Source organism: Carettochelys insculpta, chromosome 3, assembly GCF_033958435.1.
Source record: "Carettochelys insculpta isolate YL-2023 chromosome 3, ASM3395843v1, whole genome shotgun sequence".
Lineage (NCBI taxonomy): Eukaryota > Metazoa > Chordata > Testudines > Carettochelyidae > Carettochelys > Carettochelys insculpta.
This window is the reverse complement of record NC_134139.1, coordinates 114,743,860-114,760,569: the sequence shown is the minus strand read 5'-3', so window position 1 is coordinate 114,760,569 and position 16,710 is coordinate 114,743,860. Positions and strand designations below refer to the sequence as shown.

General features: G+C 45.1%; 1 protein-coding gene across 3 annotated transcripts in view; it reads left to right on the top strand.

Annotated features, from left to right (window-relative positions):
* Nucleotides 1–1,194: 1,194 nt before the first annotated feature.
* SMPDL3A (sphingomyelin phosphodiesterase acid like 3A) overlaps nt 1,195–16,710 on the top strand; it is a 60,398-nt gene continuing 44,882 nt past the window's right edge. For 2 of the 3 annotated variants that reach the window (XR_012645055.1, XR_012645056.1), the window contains exons 1-3: nt 1,196–1,675; nt 5,055–5,268; nt 11,787–11,931. Coding sequence is in view for 1 of the 3 variants with exons in the window: in XM_074990647.1 (XP_074846748.1) it covers nt 1,570–1,675; nt 5,055–5,268; nt 11,787–11,931 (465 nt within the window). In the remaining 2 variants the exon portion in view is untranslated. Of the gene's footprint in view, nt 1,676–5,054; nt 5,269–11,786; nt 11,932–16,710 lie in introns of all 3 variants that reach the window. The other variant, XM_074990647.1, reaches the window with a different exon arrangement.

The window sequence follows — 16,710 nt, the reverse complement described above, 5'->3', positions numbered from 1 at the left end:
AACAACAAGTCCTGTGGCACCTTATAGACTAACAGATATTTTGGAGCATAAGCTTTTGTGGGCAAAGATCCGCTTGATCAGATGCATCTAACAAACCAGGTCTTTCCCCACGAAGCTTACGCTCCAAATTATCTGTTAGTCTATAAGGTGCCACACGACTTGTTGTTTTACAAAGGAAAGTATCATTAGCCCTATTTCACAGAAAAAACGAGACACTGAGGGTAAGTGACTTGCTTAAGGCTACCCCTCTGCTGGGAGGCTGACTCAAAAACAGAGCACAACTCTCCCGACTTCAGTGCAGTGCCACCATGTACCACCTTCCAGGGCATTTTCAGTCTTACACCTCAGCTATAGCTAGTCTGTTCTCCAGTGTCCCTCCAGAAGGCTTTCCCCCACGTGGGCTTCTGAGTGCCTCCCAGTGCCGAATACACCCTAATAACAGAAGCTTGTGACAAGGAGCTCTGCTGATAACTCGTCTAGATAGGTAGTAGCCGCAATGGCAGCTTCAAAAAGCAATGGGGAGCCCTGTGGCATCTTGAAGACTCCCCCTGACTTGGGCGTAACACTCCCTGCCCTGCACTAAGAGCCATGGCAGGCTGTGCTAACAAAGCAGCCCAGCAGGGCACTATGGCTGTGCCTACACTTGCATTCCTCTTTTGAAAGAGGTATGCAAATGAGGAAAATAAAAATGCAAACGAGGTAAATTTGAATACATGGCACCTCATTTGCATAGTCTTATTTGAAAATTCTTTCTTTCGAAAGAACAAAACCAGTGTAGACACTGCTCTTTCAAAAGTAAACCCCATCTTTGAAAGAATCCTTCTTTGTTTTTTTATGGGATTTTTGGGAAGAATTTTTGGGAAGAAGGGGCCTCCAGAAGGACTTCCTTCCAGAAGGCCCCCCCGGAAGGCCACACTTCTACACATTGTTTTGGCATATGGAAAAAGGTCTTCTGGACTCCAAATCATGTGCCCTTATGCTAATGAGGCACAGAGAATTTGCATCTACACCTCATTAGCACATTTCAGGCCACAGAAATGGCCCACGGGAAGGATCCTTGCGAAGATGGGGTTTATTTTTGAAAGATCAGTGTCTGCACTGCTTTTCTTCTTTTGAAAGAAGCTATTTGGAAATAAGAATATGTAAACGACGTGGCAGATATGCAAACCTCCACCTCATTTGCATTTTTGATTTCCCTCATTTCCATAGCTCTTTCCAAAGAGGAACACAAGTGCAGACACAGCCAGCGGGAAACCACCAGGAAGATTTCTGAGGCCACGAGCTCCAGCGATACCGCAGACGCACAGCACTGCTGAGCTGAAAGCCTGGGGCTGGGCAGGGCCGACTCAGCTCCCGCGCTGGGGACGTGCTGACCCCCACGCGCCCGAGGGCGAGGCTCCGGCCGGTGGCTGCAGCCGGCGCGGCCTCCCCCGCTGTGGCGCCCCGGCCTGGGCGCGCAGGGCGGCGCCGCTGTGCGGACCGGGAAGTGCCGCGTGACCCGCCCAGCTCACCACCTCTCCCCTCTCGGGCCGACGGGGCGCAGGAGCCGGGCCGGGCAGCTGCGGGGAGATGGCGCTGGCGGGTGGGCGCGGCGCGCTCCACCTCTGCCTGCTGTGCTGGCTGCAGACCCTGCGCTCCGCAGCCCCAGCGCCGCTGACGGGGTCCCCGGCCGCCGGTGAGTGACTTCGGCTGCCGGAGCCTGACGCCGAGATTGCCCGTCCCCCGCCCCGGCTCCGGGGGATCGTCCCGTGGGGCCCGGCCCGAGCGACCCCGCCGCAAAGGCGCCGCCCAGCGCTGGTCCTCCCCGCCCGCTCGCTCCCCAGCTGCCCAATCGCGGGGGCAGCCGGAGCGCCCCTCCTGCGCCGGCGGGACTGGTCCCGCTGCTGTGCCCTGGCTCCCTGGCCTTCCTGCTTGTCCCCGGCCTCCGCCGCCCCGTGACCTGGCTGGAAGCGCCCGGAAGCTGCCCCTCCTCCGCAGGCCTGTGCACTGAGTCAGTGTTGTGCCCAAACACAGCCTGTGTCCATGCGAAGTCAGCCGTCTCTGCGCCTGTCCTGCCGCCTCTCCCTTTTCCCCGGGCCGTTTTTGACTCCTGCTGTCAGAGGGGTGGCCCTGTTAGTCTGTATCTTCGAGAACAAGAAGTCCTGTGGCACCTTATAGACTAACAGGTATTTTGGGGCATAAGCTTTCATGGGCAAAGACCAGCTACATCAGATGCGTGCTTATGGTCCAAAATATCTGTAAGTTTATAAGGTGCCACAGGGCTTCTTGTTCTCTTTGACTCCTATTGTGAACATAAGTATGACCATAGAAGGTCAGACCACGGGCCCAGCTAGCCCAGTAATCTTCTGACAATGGCTGATGACCGTTGCTTCAGAGGGAGTGAACAGAATAGGTGAACGTCAAGGCTGTGTCTACACTAGCCCAAATCTTCAAAATGGCCATGCACCTAGCCATTTTGAAGATTACTAATGAGGTACTGAAATGCATATTCAGCACCTCATTAGCATGCCGTCAGCCACGGCTCTTGGAAATTGCTGCTTTTCACTGCCACATGGCTTGTCCAGGTAGGGGTCGTTTTCGAAAGGACCCCACCAAATTCCAAATCCCCTTATTTGGAATAAGGGGATTTCGAAGTTCCCAGGGTCCTTTCGAAAAGGACCCCTGTGTGGACAAGCCGTGCAGCAGCGAGATGCAGCAATTTTGAAGTACCGCAGCTGCCTGCATGCTAATGAGGTGCTGAATATGTATTTTGGCACTTCCTGAGTAATCTTTGAAATGGCTATTTGCGTGGCCATTTTGAAGTTTTGGGCTAGCGTAGACACGGCCTGACCAATTCAAAAAAGAGCTAGACACATTCCTGGAGAATAAGCCCATCAGTGGCTATAAGCCAGGATGGACAGGAATGGTGTCCCTAGCCTCTGTCAGAAGCTGAGAAGGAGCAACAGGGAATGGATCCCTTATAGTTTTGGCCTTAACACCATCCTCTGGCAGAGTGCCAAAGGTGGACTGTGTTGTGTGAATATTTCCTTATTTTTGATTCAAATCCATTGCTTACTAATTTAATTTGGTGATCCTTAGTTCTTTTGTTATGATGAGGAGTAAACTGGACTCCCTTATTTACTTCCTCTTCACCAGTCAGGATTCTACAGACCTCTGTCATAGACCCCTCTAGTCATCTCTTTTCCAAGCTGAAAAGTCACAGATTTATTAAGCTCTCCTGCTGTGGAAGCTCTTCCATTCCGTACTCCCTAAACATTTTTGTTTCCCTTTCTGTACCTCTTTTAATTTCAATATATCTTTTTGATATGGGACAATCACATTCATTTTATTTTGTTGTGTGCATAAAGGGAAATTGATGTTTGCTGACATTTACCCTCCCCCCATATGATCTTTCAAAAGCTGAATGTAGATTGTATTGTCTCCAGGAGAGTATGGTTCAGACAATGGCATGCAGGCTAAGCCCTGAACTACTTAACAAAACAATATGTCTGAAATTTATTTATTTACCGCACTGTGATATGCATTAACTCATGTTTTGTCTTTGGTCAGCAAAACAAACTTCACATTTTCTGTGTGTGATTTTATTTTTTTCCAGTTGTGTGTATGTGTGTGTGTGTGTGTGTATAATTTTCTAAAAAGAGAACTCTTGCTCCAAACTCAGCTCCTGTGATTCATATGCATCTCAAATGCAAACCTCTGCAAGTTTCCAGAAGACACATCCTACAACCATTAGCAGAAATTGCAATATCACAATTTTCAGATGTTCACATCTTCTTTTTAAGTTCCTGAATTAAGTCCTAGTTAAAATATGCTATGATAAGTCTGTCTGTGGTTCTGTTCCTGCTCCCCTTTGGCTAGCTGTGTGATCTTGGGCAAATCATTTTGCCTCTGTGTCTCAATTTTCCTTTTTGTAAAAATAATTTTCTCTTTTGTAAAGTACACTGGAATATGCAGTTTGAAAAGGCTGTTATCATGTATGAAATCTGAAGGTCAATATTCCTATAATATGTAACTTTGTAATTACAATTAAATATATATCTAAAGCCCCTTGTTTGCTTTCCTCTGCTTAAGACTAAGGAACAGCAATTGAGAACTTATCAGACACTTACTAGCTAGAAACATACAAAAAATGAGGCTTGCAGAGGTAAGTTTGCCAGTTATTTCAGCTGCTCGAGAGAAGGCTTGAGGTTCTGAACCATTACTGGAGGCATCCCCTTTTCCAGTACTTTTGGGTGTGCATGCGTGCATGCATGCCAACAGCACTACTTGCTGGTACTGAGTACCGGCAGCTTGGCAGCCCCAGCCGTGGGATGGGCTGAGAGGGAGGGGCGGGGAGCTGGCTGAGTACCGGCTCCTCTTTTTTTTGCAAAAAACGCACTAATCTTTTCTAGCAACTTTTGGGTAATATATGTCCAAAAAAAACAAAAACAATTAAGCTCCACCATCATCTAGCTGCTGGAAGCAAGAAGTGCCTCTTTATTTCCCCATACCTGGTGATAAATAGGGAGGGTCTCCATCACTCAGCTCCACCTCCTCCTCCTCCAATTTTCTCCTCTGTATGCCTTCACCTTTCCCAAGCAGTTGGCACAGTGTGAAATTGATGCGATTCTTGTAAGTTTCAAAGGCCTAAATACAGGCTTCTGTAGAGCAGCAGTCCAACTTAGGGGAGTTTGGTTAAATGTACTCTACCCCTGCTTAGCAAAACTTTGAGGTACACCAGAAGCACCAGAGCAATCTGCAGATTTAGGATTACAGTGCTGTGTCTCATGCATTCATTCACTTCACATTTGCAAGCTCTCTTTATGAAGGCAAGAAACTTAGGTTTGTTTTTTTGTTTTTTTAATGAACACTTAAATTCTGCAGAACTTGAAAGCATAGACCCTACATTCACCAAGGTCAGCTTTCCAATTTCAAGCTGATAAATGGATTTGCCAGGCATAAGCAAAAGTGGATGATATTGATTCTTACCTCAGCCTAATGCAAATTGTAAGTAGAAACTGAGCACATTGGCAACAAATAGTCCAGTTTCATTACTGTTTGTTTTCTGAAAACAGGGCAGTTCTGGCATGTATCCGACTTGCATTTAGACCCTACTTACCACATCACTGATGATCACACCAAAGTTTGTTCTTCTTCCAAAGGGGCTAATGCCTCCAACCCTGGGCCTTTTGGAGATTTTTTTTGTGATTCTCCATATCAACTTATATTATCAGCCTTTAAGTACATGAAAGATTCTGGACAGCAGGCTTCCTTCATGATATGGACAGGGTAAGTAATCAAGTCAGTCAATAGCTACCATGCTGGTGAAACAGTTTGAATAGCTGGAAGACCATAGTGCTCTAGTTTAAAATATTCAAACATTTGTTTTTGCATGCAGTAATAAATTTGATGTCTTGTAAATGCTGCTTCGATCTGTTCCGCTTCCATTATCTGAATTACTAACAAGTAGAGCTATCAATCACTGTTAACTCAAGGGATTAATGTAAAACATTAACTAGGTTAAAATATTCATGATTAATTTCAGTTTAAATTGGACTGTTAAACAAGAATGGAATACCAATTTAAATGTAATTATAAATATTTTGAGTTCTAGTCTACATTCTCAAATATATTGATTTCAATTACAACACACATTATAAGGTGAACAGTGCTCACCTTATGTTGTTATTTTGATTAAAATATTTGCACTAAAATGTAAACAAAAATAATGTTTCTATTCACCTCATACAATAACTAGTTCAGTCTTTTTCTCATGTAAGTGAAACTTAAAAATACAGTTTTGTTTTTTCATATTTGTGCTCAAAAGGAAAAAAAAGGTAAAACTTGAGTGCCTACATGTCCATCTAGTGCTAATTGTTGTTCAGCTAGTTGTTAATACAGGCAAGTTTGTTTACATATATGGAAGATAAAGCTGGCCACTTATTTACAATGTCATCTGAAAGTTAGAACATGTATAGGTGACTGATGCCTGCAGGGGGAGGAGGTGCAAGGGGGCACACAGAGGAAGGGGACATGAGGAGGCACCCCATTTAGCAATTTTAATTTTGGCAGAGGCACAAGGCAGGGTGGGGAAGTACGCCTCCTAACTGTTACCAGAAGTCACCTATGTTCATATGGTACTGTTGAGGCTATAGCTGCAAGTTATTTGTGCCTATATGCTAAATATTCATCTGTCCCTTCATGCTTCAGCCATCATTCCAGAGGATGTGATTTCTGTGCTGAATTTAAATTGGTCTCTATATCGTTTAACAGTGCCATTAAAATGGTGAATGTGACTATATTTTTAATCTCTCAGTTAATTGCAATTTTTTTAATCGTTTGACAGCCTTGCTAACCATTTGCATCACTGAGTGTTTAAGAATTCTAACAGATTGGAAGGTGCTGTGGAATAATTTATGAATACTGTATGTTGACCTAGTTATTGGTATCTTTTTATGAATATATTTGTCTAGTATAATAGTGGCTGTTGGGAGAAACAATTAGGAGGGAAGGAGAAATAAAGAACAGCTTTTGAATGAGGGTAATTGGCCACTGGAACAAACTAATGAGGAAAAGGGTGGATTCTCCATTTCTTGGGTATTGGATGCCTGATTGTGCTTTAACCAAGCACAAGTTATTGAGCTTCATACAGTGATAAATGGGTGAAGTTAATGGCCTGTATTATATAGGAGGTCAGACTTCATGATTTAATAATCCCATCTGCCTTTAAATGCTACGAATCTGTGGAAAAAATTAATTAAAAGAAGGCACTTGTCTGCAAACACTTGAGGATGTTCAGAAACAATGATGCCGAGACAGGAAGAGACCCAGGAGCATAAGGGATCAAAAGAAATGTGGCAGGTTTAAAAAGAAACAGTCTCCATAGAGTGAATAGAGTAGTTTGTGAGAGCCAGGCTGAGAGAAAGACACCCCTGGGAAAAATGAAGAAATTAAGCCTACCAGGTTACCATCAGGCAATGGTAAGCCTGTATGTCAGACACATCTGCAGAGCCTACTGTAATATATTTTTTCTGTGAATGTATTATTTCCATTATTTAAAAAAATACAGTGGTTTAAGAAAGCTGTCTGATCACTGGATACATCTAGTCACAGACTACTGAAGGGGAGATCTGCAGTCAGACTTTCTGGGTAAGTGTGGCTGAGGCAGAGCCTATTGCAGGCCGGGGTTCAGCCTAAGAGTGGGATGACTAAGCAGTACCATCCCAGGATAACGTAAAGGCTTGAGAGCTGAGGAGATGCATGCAGAGAAACCTGAAAAGAGAAAAATGTGCAGCTGCCCTGTAACCATGGTAACCGCCTATGTGATTTTCATCCACTACATTTTTTTCCATCTGCAGTACATCTCGGTTCTTTATTTTGTGATGTGGCTGCTTAAAAGGAGTGTCCTCATTATAGTGCTGCTGTCCTTGTCTCTAACAGCTGAAGAGCCAGCCAATCTTTGCTTGAGCCACCACAAAGTTGTGCACCGCAATGTGATGCTCAGAGGCTAGTTAGTTTAACTGTCTTGACTTATGGTGTGAACAGGGCCAGGTCAGGCCTGGCTACTACTCAGATAGGAAACTTTTAAAAAAAAAAAAAAAGGGTTCTCGGGCTGGGGTGGGGAACCTCTGGAATGCTGGCAGTCCATGATTCATCACCATTAGCCACTGGCAGGTCACCAGGTAACTCTGCCATGAAGCCTGGAGAAGTTCTATGCCAGTCCCAAGCCTGGATAAAGGAGGAGGGTTGGTTAGGTAAGTGTTGCTATGCTGATTGTGAAACAGCAATATGAATGAGATCTGATACCAGTATGACTAAATTATAAATGATGCCAGCTCGGACGTTGCCTGGATAAACAAGGCCTGCAGCACCAATCGAGCGATTGGAGTTAGGACAATAAGTTGGCTACTGCAAGAAAATTACAACTCACATATACTATCAATTGGGACATGGAACATCCAAAGACTGTGTGTGACTGGAAAGTTAAAGCTGCTTTGAAAGGAAATGGAGAGATACCAATGCGACATACTTGGACAGGTGGAGATGTGGTGGACGGCATCGGGAGAGATGTGTGGTTGCGAAGTCATTTGGTCAGGGAATGAAGTGAAGCATGAGGCAGGAGTTGGATTCCTTCTTAGCAAAAGAGGTAGAGGAGCATCGTTAGGATACAAACCGGTGAGTGCAAGCATGATGGTAGCGTGATTCAAAGGAAAACCGTTCAACATCTTGGTCTTTCAGGTGTGTGCACCCATGTCAGACAGTACAGAGGAGGGGATCGAGCTATTCTATAAAGACTTGACAAAGACACTGGAGGAGATACCACAGAGATGTGTTGGTCATTGGAGGAGATTGGAATGTGAATGTCGGAACAGATAATGAAGGTTGGGAGAGAGTCATGGGAAGTTTTGTATATGGAGAAAGAAATGAATGAGGCAAGAAACTACTAGAGTTTGCTGTGGAGCACAAGTTGATGATCTGCAACACGAGATTTTAACAAAAGGAATGTAGGGAGTCGACATGGCAATTGAATGATGGGAAGCCCAAGAACATGATAGATATGATCTTGATAAGAAAAAGATGGGTAACATCAGTACCGCAGTGCCTAATTTTGTAAGGAGCAGATGTAGACTCAAACCAGTCTAGTGATCACAAACATCAAGCTGATACTCAAGAGAAAGTGTAAGACCCAGCTGAAGAGAAGAAGAGACTTGGCCAGGCTACGAAAGGAAGAAAAGGGGAACATGTACAGAGCGGCACTCAAAAAGAAGATTAGGAATGTGGGCACAGAGAAGGACCTAGATAAGAAAGACGAAGGGATAGACGTGGAGATAGAAGAGGCAATTGAGCAGCAGGAAAAAGAGGAGATCAATAAGAAGTGGATTATGCAGGAGACACTGAAGTTGGTCCAAGATCAGAAGGGGTGTTTCTGAGAAGGAAGAACAGCAATATAGAGTGAAATGCAATGAGCTAAGAATGGCGGCCAGAAAGTATAAGGCAAAATGGTTAGAGGAGCAGTGTGAAGAGATAGAAAGGTATTACAGCGAGTGTAAGACTGGGAAGGAGTATAAGACAATTAGGAATGTTAATAGGAAGTGGCAGCTGAAGCACATGGTGATCAGAGACGAGACAACAAAGTGCTCAAGAACAAGGAGAAGGTTCTGCACTGATGGATGAGATATTGCACCAATCTGTTCAAAGCACAGTTGGGCCTGACTCAGAGGGACTGATCAAAGAACTGAAAGAGATACCTCGACTGAGCACTGAGAGTGTGACCAATATTTTGAAAGTAGAAGGAAGTAGAAAGAGCAATGAAACAACTAAAGAACAAGAACCCTGGAAATAAGATCACAGGAGAGATGATCAAATACAGCGGAGAAAGTATGATTCAGGAAATACACCAACTGTGTAATATAGCATGGAAAGAAGGCAAGGCACCTAAAGAAAGGACAAGATCCATGGTAGTGATAATACTTGAGAGGGAGTGCATTGGAGTGCAAGAACTACAGAATGATTGCCCTAACAAGTCATCTAGGCAAGGTGCTGCTGATGATATTGATGGAGAGACTGAGATCGCAGATAGAAGAACATCTAATGGACAAGCAAGTGGGATTCAGGAAAAACAGAAGTATCATAGAGCAGATATTGACACCAAGACTGATGGTGGAGAAAGGTCAACAAAAGAACACAAACATTTGAAATTGCTTTTTTGATTTTTAGAAGCCGTTTGACACTGTAGATCAGAAAGTGACTTGGGTGGTGTTGGAGTTGTACAGAGTGGCTAGCAGACTGATAGGGTTGTTGAAGGATATCACCACAATGCAGAGGCAGTGGTGAGAACGTGCGGAGAGTTGGGAAGTTGGTTTAGAACCAGTAGAGGTACAAGACAAGGAGATCTGATGTCGCCGAATATCTTCATCATGCACCTAGAGAGAGTGATGAACAAGGTCAAGGAAGAGATGGAAAGGATATCTGTGCACAGGATGAGAATTAACAACTTGAGGTTCACAGATGATATAGTTTTCAGTGAAGAAGAAGATGAGAAGCTAGTGAAAACAGTGCAGGTGTTAAACGAAGAAGGGAAGCAATACAGACTGATTATGAACACAGATAAAACAAAAACAATGGTATTTTCTGTCAAGGAAGTGTGAAGGAAGATCAGCGTAGATGCGATCGAACTGGAGAATGTAGAAAAGTTCACATATTATGGGGAGCGACATAACATATGATCTAGACTGTCAGGAGATAGCGACTAGAATAGCATAAGCAAGAGCGAGTTTGAAGGTGATGGACAAGATCTGGAAAAGCAAAGCGATTAGCTTAAGAGCAAAGCAGAGTGTCTTGAAAAAGTGTGTATTCAGCAGCATGTTGTATGGATATGAGACATGGGTAATAACAAAAGATTAGAAGAGAAGGCTATTGGCATTTGAGCGGAGTTGTTGTAGAAAGATCCTGAGAATAGGATGGATGCAGAAGGTCAACAACAAGGAATTATATAGGAAGATACAGCTGAAAGAGAACCTACTAATGAAGGTTATACAACAGAAGCTACAGCTATTCAGGCATATCTACAGAATGAACGGCAAATGAAAAATCAAGACCGTGGTATTCAACATAATGGACGGTTTGAGTAGGAGAGGCAGACCCCACAGAGAATGGGTCGGTGATGTAGTGGATTGGTGCGGAGCTAGTCTACAGAAACCAAGCCACTCCGCACTGGACAGGGAAAGACAGAAGGAAATTGTGATAGTGGCATCAGACATCAACGGGTGCTGAGCCCATGGTTGATGATGATGATGATGAGACCACCAGATGGTTTGTTTACCTGAGTGTCCACAGGCACATCTGCTAGCAGTTCTCAGTGGCTGTTCTTGGCCTATGGCAGCAGCAGGAAGCAGCATGGGCCTGGCCACTGCTTTCTGCAGCTCCCATTGCCTGGGAATGATAAATCATGGCCACTGAGAGCTACAAGCAGCTGTGCCTCTGGGTGCTCAAGTTAACAACGCATCTAGCAGTGAGTAACATGGATGAATTGCCTCCGGGCCAGAGGTTCCCCACTCCGTTCTAAACAAAATTCAGGAGGAGCCTCCTTCCTTGTGTCAGTCCTCTGCTGATAACTCAGTATTTTGCTGATGATTATGCTGTCTTTCTGGCAAGAAGTAGAACAAGCCTGCCCACTTATCATCTACAGAAGCTGCTTCTATAATTGAGGCACTGTTTTGAGTTCAATTCCTATGTTGACCCTGGGCAAGACAGTTTCTCCATGCTTGAGTCCCCCCCTCCCCGCCCTGAAAACCATGGTAATGATATCCCCAGTTACCACAGGGATGCTGTGAAGGTAAATGCTTGTGAGGCATTTGAACACTGAGATGACGAGGGTCATGTCAGCAGCTAGACAGGACTGTCATGGTATTTTTGGAAAGAACTGGAGATGATTAGTTTGGTTTCCTATCTTAAAACTGTTATGCAAAGAAGGTGTTATGTTGGGTGTAGGGTGCTGACAAATGTGTGTACAAACAGACTATACTAATCCATTGTACTTTATTTTCAAACCTTAAGTGGCTTTTGGAAGGATAGAGGTGAGAGGGTGGAGAAGTGAAGCAATAAAATCCAGATTACATATAAATTCTGATATGTCTGAATATGAGAAGACCTTCTCAGACAATGCCTTGGCTTGGCACTTGAGTTCCATACCAGTGTTCCTTGCCAGAATTCAGGTGCCTTAACAGAGTTGTTCAGAATAACAGACAAGTAGTTTTTTTCACAGTGTTGCAGCTACTTTGACACTCAAAAAGTTCTCTCTTTTCTAGGGATAGCCCGCCTCATGTTCCTGTGGAGGAGCTCTCCACAAAGACAGTCATTAATGTTATTGGCAATATGACTTCCACTATTCAAAGTTTCTTTCCAGATCTCCAGGTGTTCCCTGCTTTGGGAAATCATGACTACTGGCCACAGGTAAAATGAATTTTCAGAGCTATGAGCAGATGGGCTTCTTAATCAGAATAGCTGTGTATGACTAAAAGCTGAACACTGCAACGAAAATGAAATTTGTATATTTGTTATACAGGATCCACTAGCGTATGATACATTTACACCTTGGTCTTCAGAGTGTAAATACTTCCAAATTTCAGTGATGTGAAATACAACTTTTTATGTTTAAACTTACCTGAACTAATGTTGTTGTCAGATCAGATCTTTCTGTTGACCTATGGCATTGCGTATTGACTTAGATAAATTTGAAACATGTAAATCATGAGGAAACCACTACCTCTTACACACAATTTCATATTTTTATGCCGGGTAAACTGTGTATGTGTGTAATATTTGAGCTTGGGTACTACAGATGACGTACTTAACGGGAATTATCAGTGTACCAGTAATATTCACAGCCTGCTTTAAAGCATATTGGGAGTGTTCCTGTTGACTTCACTGGACTTTGGATCAGAACCATGCACCTTTTTGTAATTAATCTCCTCTGCTTTCTACTGGTGACTTAAAACAACTAGTGACAACATAAAGCCCCAACATTTCCTTCACTGATATGAAAAATTGTATTAGTGGTTTTTGGCTTAGTTTGGGATTGCTATAGATACTTCTGCTGACAAGTTATTGGTCCCATAGTTCATTCCTGTGTGGCACAATGCCTGTCTGACTTCCACTGTGTGTGTTAGTAATGCTGTTCTCACCATTAAGGAAAATATCATGAATGCTAGAAACCAAACATATCCACTAAACATAGTTGAAAGTTAATTTTGGTGTTCAAAGCAGCAAGATCCAAATTCTTACAAATCTCAGGGTAGGATGTAGATCTTATTTAAGCAGATTGGTTGCAGTACTTTGTTTTAAAAATTTTACTAGAACTTTATAAGATACTCCCACAGTCTTAACCTCCCTCTACACCCCTTTACCTCTAGAAAGTATTCTGTGTGTCCATTAACCTTAATAGGGGAGGCAGGGTCTTCTCATGTAACTTATTGGTTACATCCGTTGACCCTTTACATAAATAAAATCTAGTTCAGCTTTTTTAAAGCATTTCAGTATTTAGGAAGAATAACTTACATGCAACGTTCTCCTGAGATCTAGACGAAGGTAGTTGCAAACAACTATTCTCATGTGTGTTGGCTAAGGTAAATTCTCACTGCAGACATTAGCATTTCTGTGTGGTGAGTGTTAGTCAAGTTTGTAAAGCATATAAGATATAACAAATAGAAATATGATAAACCAGGATAGATAAATCTTCTGCTCCGATAAGTTGTTTGCTGTTTAGAGGGAAACTGTACCTTTCTCCCTGAGCTCTGCCGTTTAAAATATGTGAGTATTTATTATTTCAAAACAAAATGCCATATATCTGGCTTCATCAGTGTGCAGAATTGCCATGTTTTTTTCCACATTGGTTTGAATATAATGGGGGAGTGCACAAAGGAGACACTGCACAAATTCTGACTGTACTGCAGGATTATACCTAGTAATTTTTAGAGGCACTAGCTTATTATTTGCACTATGTGCTACAAGCTGACATTGACATGGCATAGCACATATGGCTGTTGTTACAGTCCAAAAGCAGGAGTGAAATATACATGCCACAATATGCTGAATGTCGTCTTGTTTTTTCATTTGTTTCAAACTTACTGAGTGCAGCTACTTAATGAGATTTGGTCCTTTCCATGTTGCAACAGATGTGGAAAATTATTAACTGGATTAATATGTTATTAAATTGTCTTTTACTCTGCATTGTCACAATTGGTCCTCTTGCACAAGCTAACCTGGTATTAGAGTAGGCTCGCTAACTTAGTGTCTAATCCAAATGTACACAGAATGTTACCCAAGAGTTAGGAGAAAGAGCCAAGTCTCCTTGAAGCTACAAAGCAATATCTTTTCTTTACCTAGTTTTAAGCTTACCTCTTGGATGAACGTTAACCACATATTTGCCCAGTGCAGTTCTGGAAATTCCTTTCGGAGAGGCAGAAAGATATGGGATGCGTGCAACAAAAAGGAGATAGCCATCCAAAACGAGTCTCTGCGTGCACGTTAAAACTGAAAGATGCTTTGTCTACAGACGTTGAGACGAAAGGGTCTGCCTGAAGTGCATACAAGTTTAATTTCTATGTTTTACATGCCCAAATCTCAAAATCATCATAACACTAACCCTCTCCCGGAGCGTTCCCTCCAATTAATACATTTTGGCATGTATGGATGTGCACCGCCAGTAGAAATACATGCTGCCCGCTCTGGGTGCTCTGCTAATCTCTCCTGGGTGGCTGCATGAGTGCTCAGTTTACAGAGAACACTGCTGTCCCCTCACCCACCTGCATTAGAGTCAAAACCCAAATGTTCTGTGAATCAGAAAGGTGTCATTTTTATCCTGTATCAAAGGGAAAAATAAATGAGGCCTTGAAATGTTTTGTGCATTGGAGTGTTTAAACCCTTATCCTATTGCTTTAAATGTTTCTGGCTGTCATTTACTACAGGGTTGTACCTCCCTGGTTCAGCACCCTTTGGATCTGACCAGTCCCCAACCAGGGTGTCTGCCAGACTGGGGGAGTCGGTAGCAGCCCATCTGTTGCTGCTTGCTGCGGGAGCAGAGGGACCAGCATTGACTGAGTGGGCACTAGGATGGGTGCTTGGGGGAAGAGGCAGGGTGGTTGTGGAGCCTTGTGGCCGGGGGCCGGGAGTGCACCAAACCCTGAGGCTGTTGGGCTGTGCTCCCAGCCCCCGACACTGGCTGTGGGGCTGCACTCCTGACCATGCCAACGCTTCTCCCAAGTGTCCCCTGCCCCCACTCCTCCTCCCTGAGCCATTTGTGATGCTCTGGGGACATGGGGGAGGAGTTGCTGAGAGTGGAACATGGCTTTTCCCTTTGAGCGCTCAGTGCCACACCACAGATGATACCACACTATTGAAGTCCAGACCATAGAGGTCAAATCTGTAGTGACATTAAATGCACGGTGACCATCCATCCCATTTTTGTGGGGACAGTCCTGTATTTAAAGCAACTGTCGGAGGCTTTTTGTTTTTAAAAGTCACTTGTCCCATATTTTCAGCTCCAGTGCTCCCCGTGCTGGGCATCTGCGGTCAGGGCTGCTGCAGTAGTCTCCTGGTGTGGCGGGCAGGCAGTGGCCAGCAGGGGGCACGGTCAGCCTGGGCTCAGAGGCAGACACACAAAGCCAGTCGGAGGAGAGGCTGTGTGTGTGTGTGTGTGACAGAGTTAGGGTGTGTGTGTCACCCCTCCCCATGTGCACCCTAAAGTAGCATTCTCAACAGGGAGGTGGAGGGGGGTGAGGTCTGCTAGCCCTTTCAGGCTGTGGGGCTGAAGCCCCAATCCCTGGCACCCCTCTGCCGCCCAGTGAAGCTGGGAGCTGCAGAACTGAATGCCCAAGTTGGTGTCCCCATGGGACTGAGGACAGGAACTGAGGGCTGAAGCCCCGATCCCCGGTGTGCCTGTCCCCACAGGCTGAAGACTTGCTCCCCAGTGACCATTCCTCCCCACCCTCCCAGGCTGGTCCCCCAATCCCCAGCATGCTCCTCCCCCTAGGCTCCAGCACTGATCCCTGCTGTTCCCTCTCTCTCCTGCCAATGAAGCCAGAGCTGCCCGACTGAGTGCCTGAGCCCTGGAAATCCCTGTGTGCCCCCTCTAAAACTTCAGTAAAAGTGCAGGACGGTCCCAGAGACTCCTCTCTCCCTGCCTCTGGCCAGCTCCCAGCCCCCTTTTCTCATACCCAGTAAGAGCTGCAGAGGTGGGGGACCTGGCTCTATAGTTGGAGCCCTCCTGGCACACAGACTGTAGTTACCCCGCCCCTGCCCCCAAGCTATCCCCTGCCCAATCCCCTCTCCTCCTCCTTCTCCTATGCCTGTCTGCCCACAGCACCTAGTTATTTCCTGCCTGCACTCTGAGCTAGTCCCTGCCCTCACACAGCCCTTAGTTTCCCCCTCTCTGCAACTTGAGCTACCCCCTGGCTGCATATAGCCCTAAGCTACCTTCTGCCTGTCCCCTGACCTATCTCCTGCTTGCACCCTGACCTAGCTGCCTATATGCACCCAGCCCCTAGCTATCCTTCCCTGAACCCTGGCTTGCCGACACACATCCCCTACCAAGCTCCTGCCTACACACAGCCCCTAGCTAGTTCCTGCCTGCACCCAGCCCTGGCCACTCATCTTCTCATACCCTGAGCTACCCTTCTCTGCACCCTGAGCTGTTTTCAGACTTTTTGAGCTGACCCTCCCCCTACCACCACAACCAAGCCAGGCTGGGTGCCCTGCTGGAATGAATGGGGTGGAGGTGGTGCTGCCTCCCCAGTCCCACCATATGGAGCTGCCTTGAGCTTGCTAGGCCCTGCCCAAAACAGAAGTCAGGCTACAGCTATACCTGAGACTCCCCTCAGCCCAGTCCCTCATGGCCCACTCCCCTGCTAGGCCCTGGAGCTTTTAAAGCATGTTTGGAGCAGGGCCTCTCACAGGTCCGGAGTCCTGGGCCACTCCCAGCTTTTGATGGCCTTCGTCCTAATACAAATGAAAAAAAGAGATGATACATAAAAACAAAATAAGGTTCCAAAAAGAGTGAGACAGAATTGGAATAATTTTTTTTATTGAACAAATGTTTTTCTAGCCTATCAAATGCCAAAAAATTAAATTAAATCTGAGGCCCCCTTTGAGCTTGAGTCAAGGTCAAATGGCGCTTCGCCCTCCCACCCAATCGGGTAGGTGTCCCATATTCATTATACGGAAATATGGTCACCC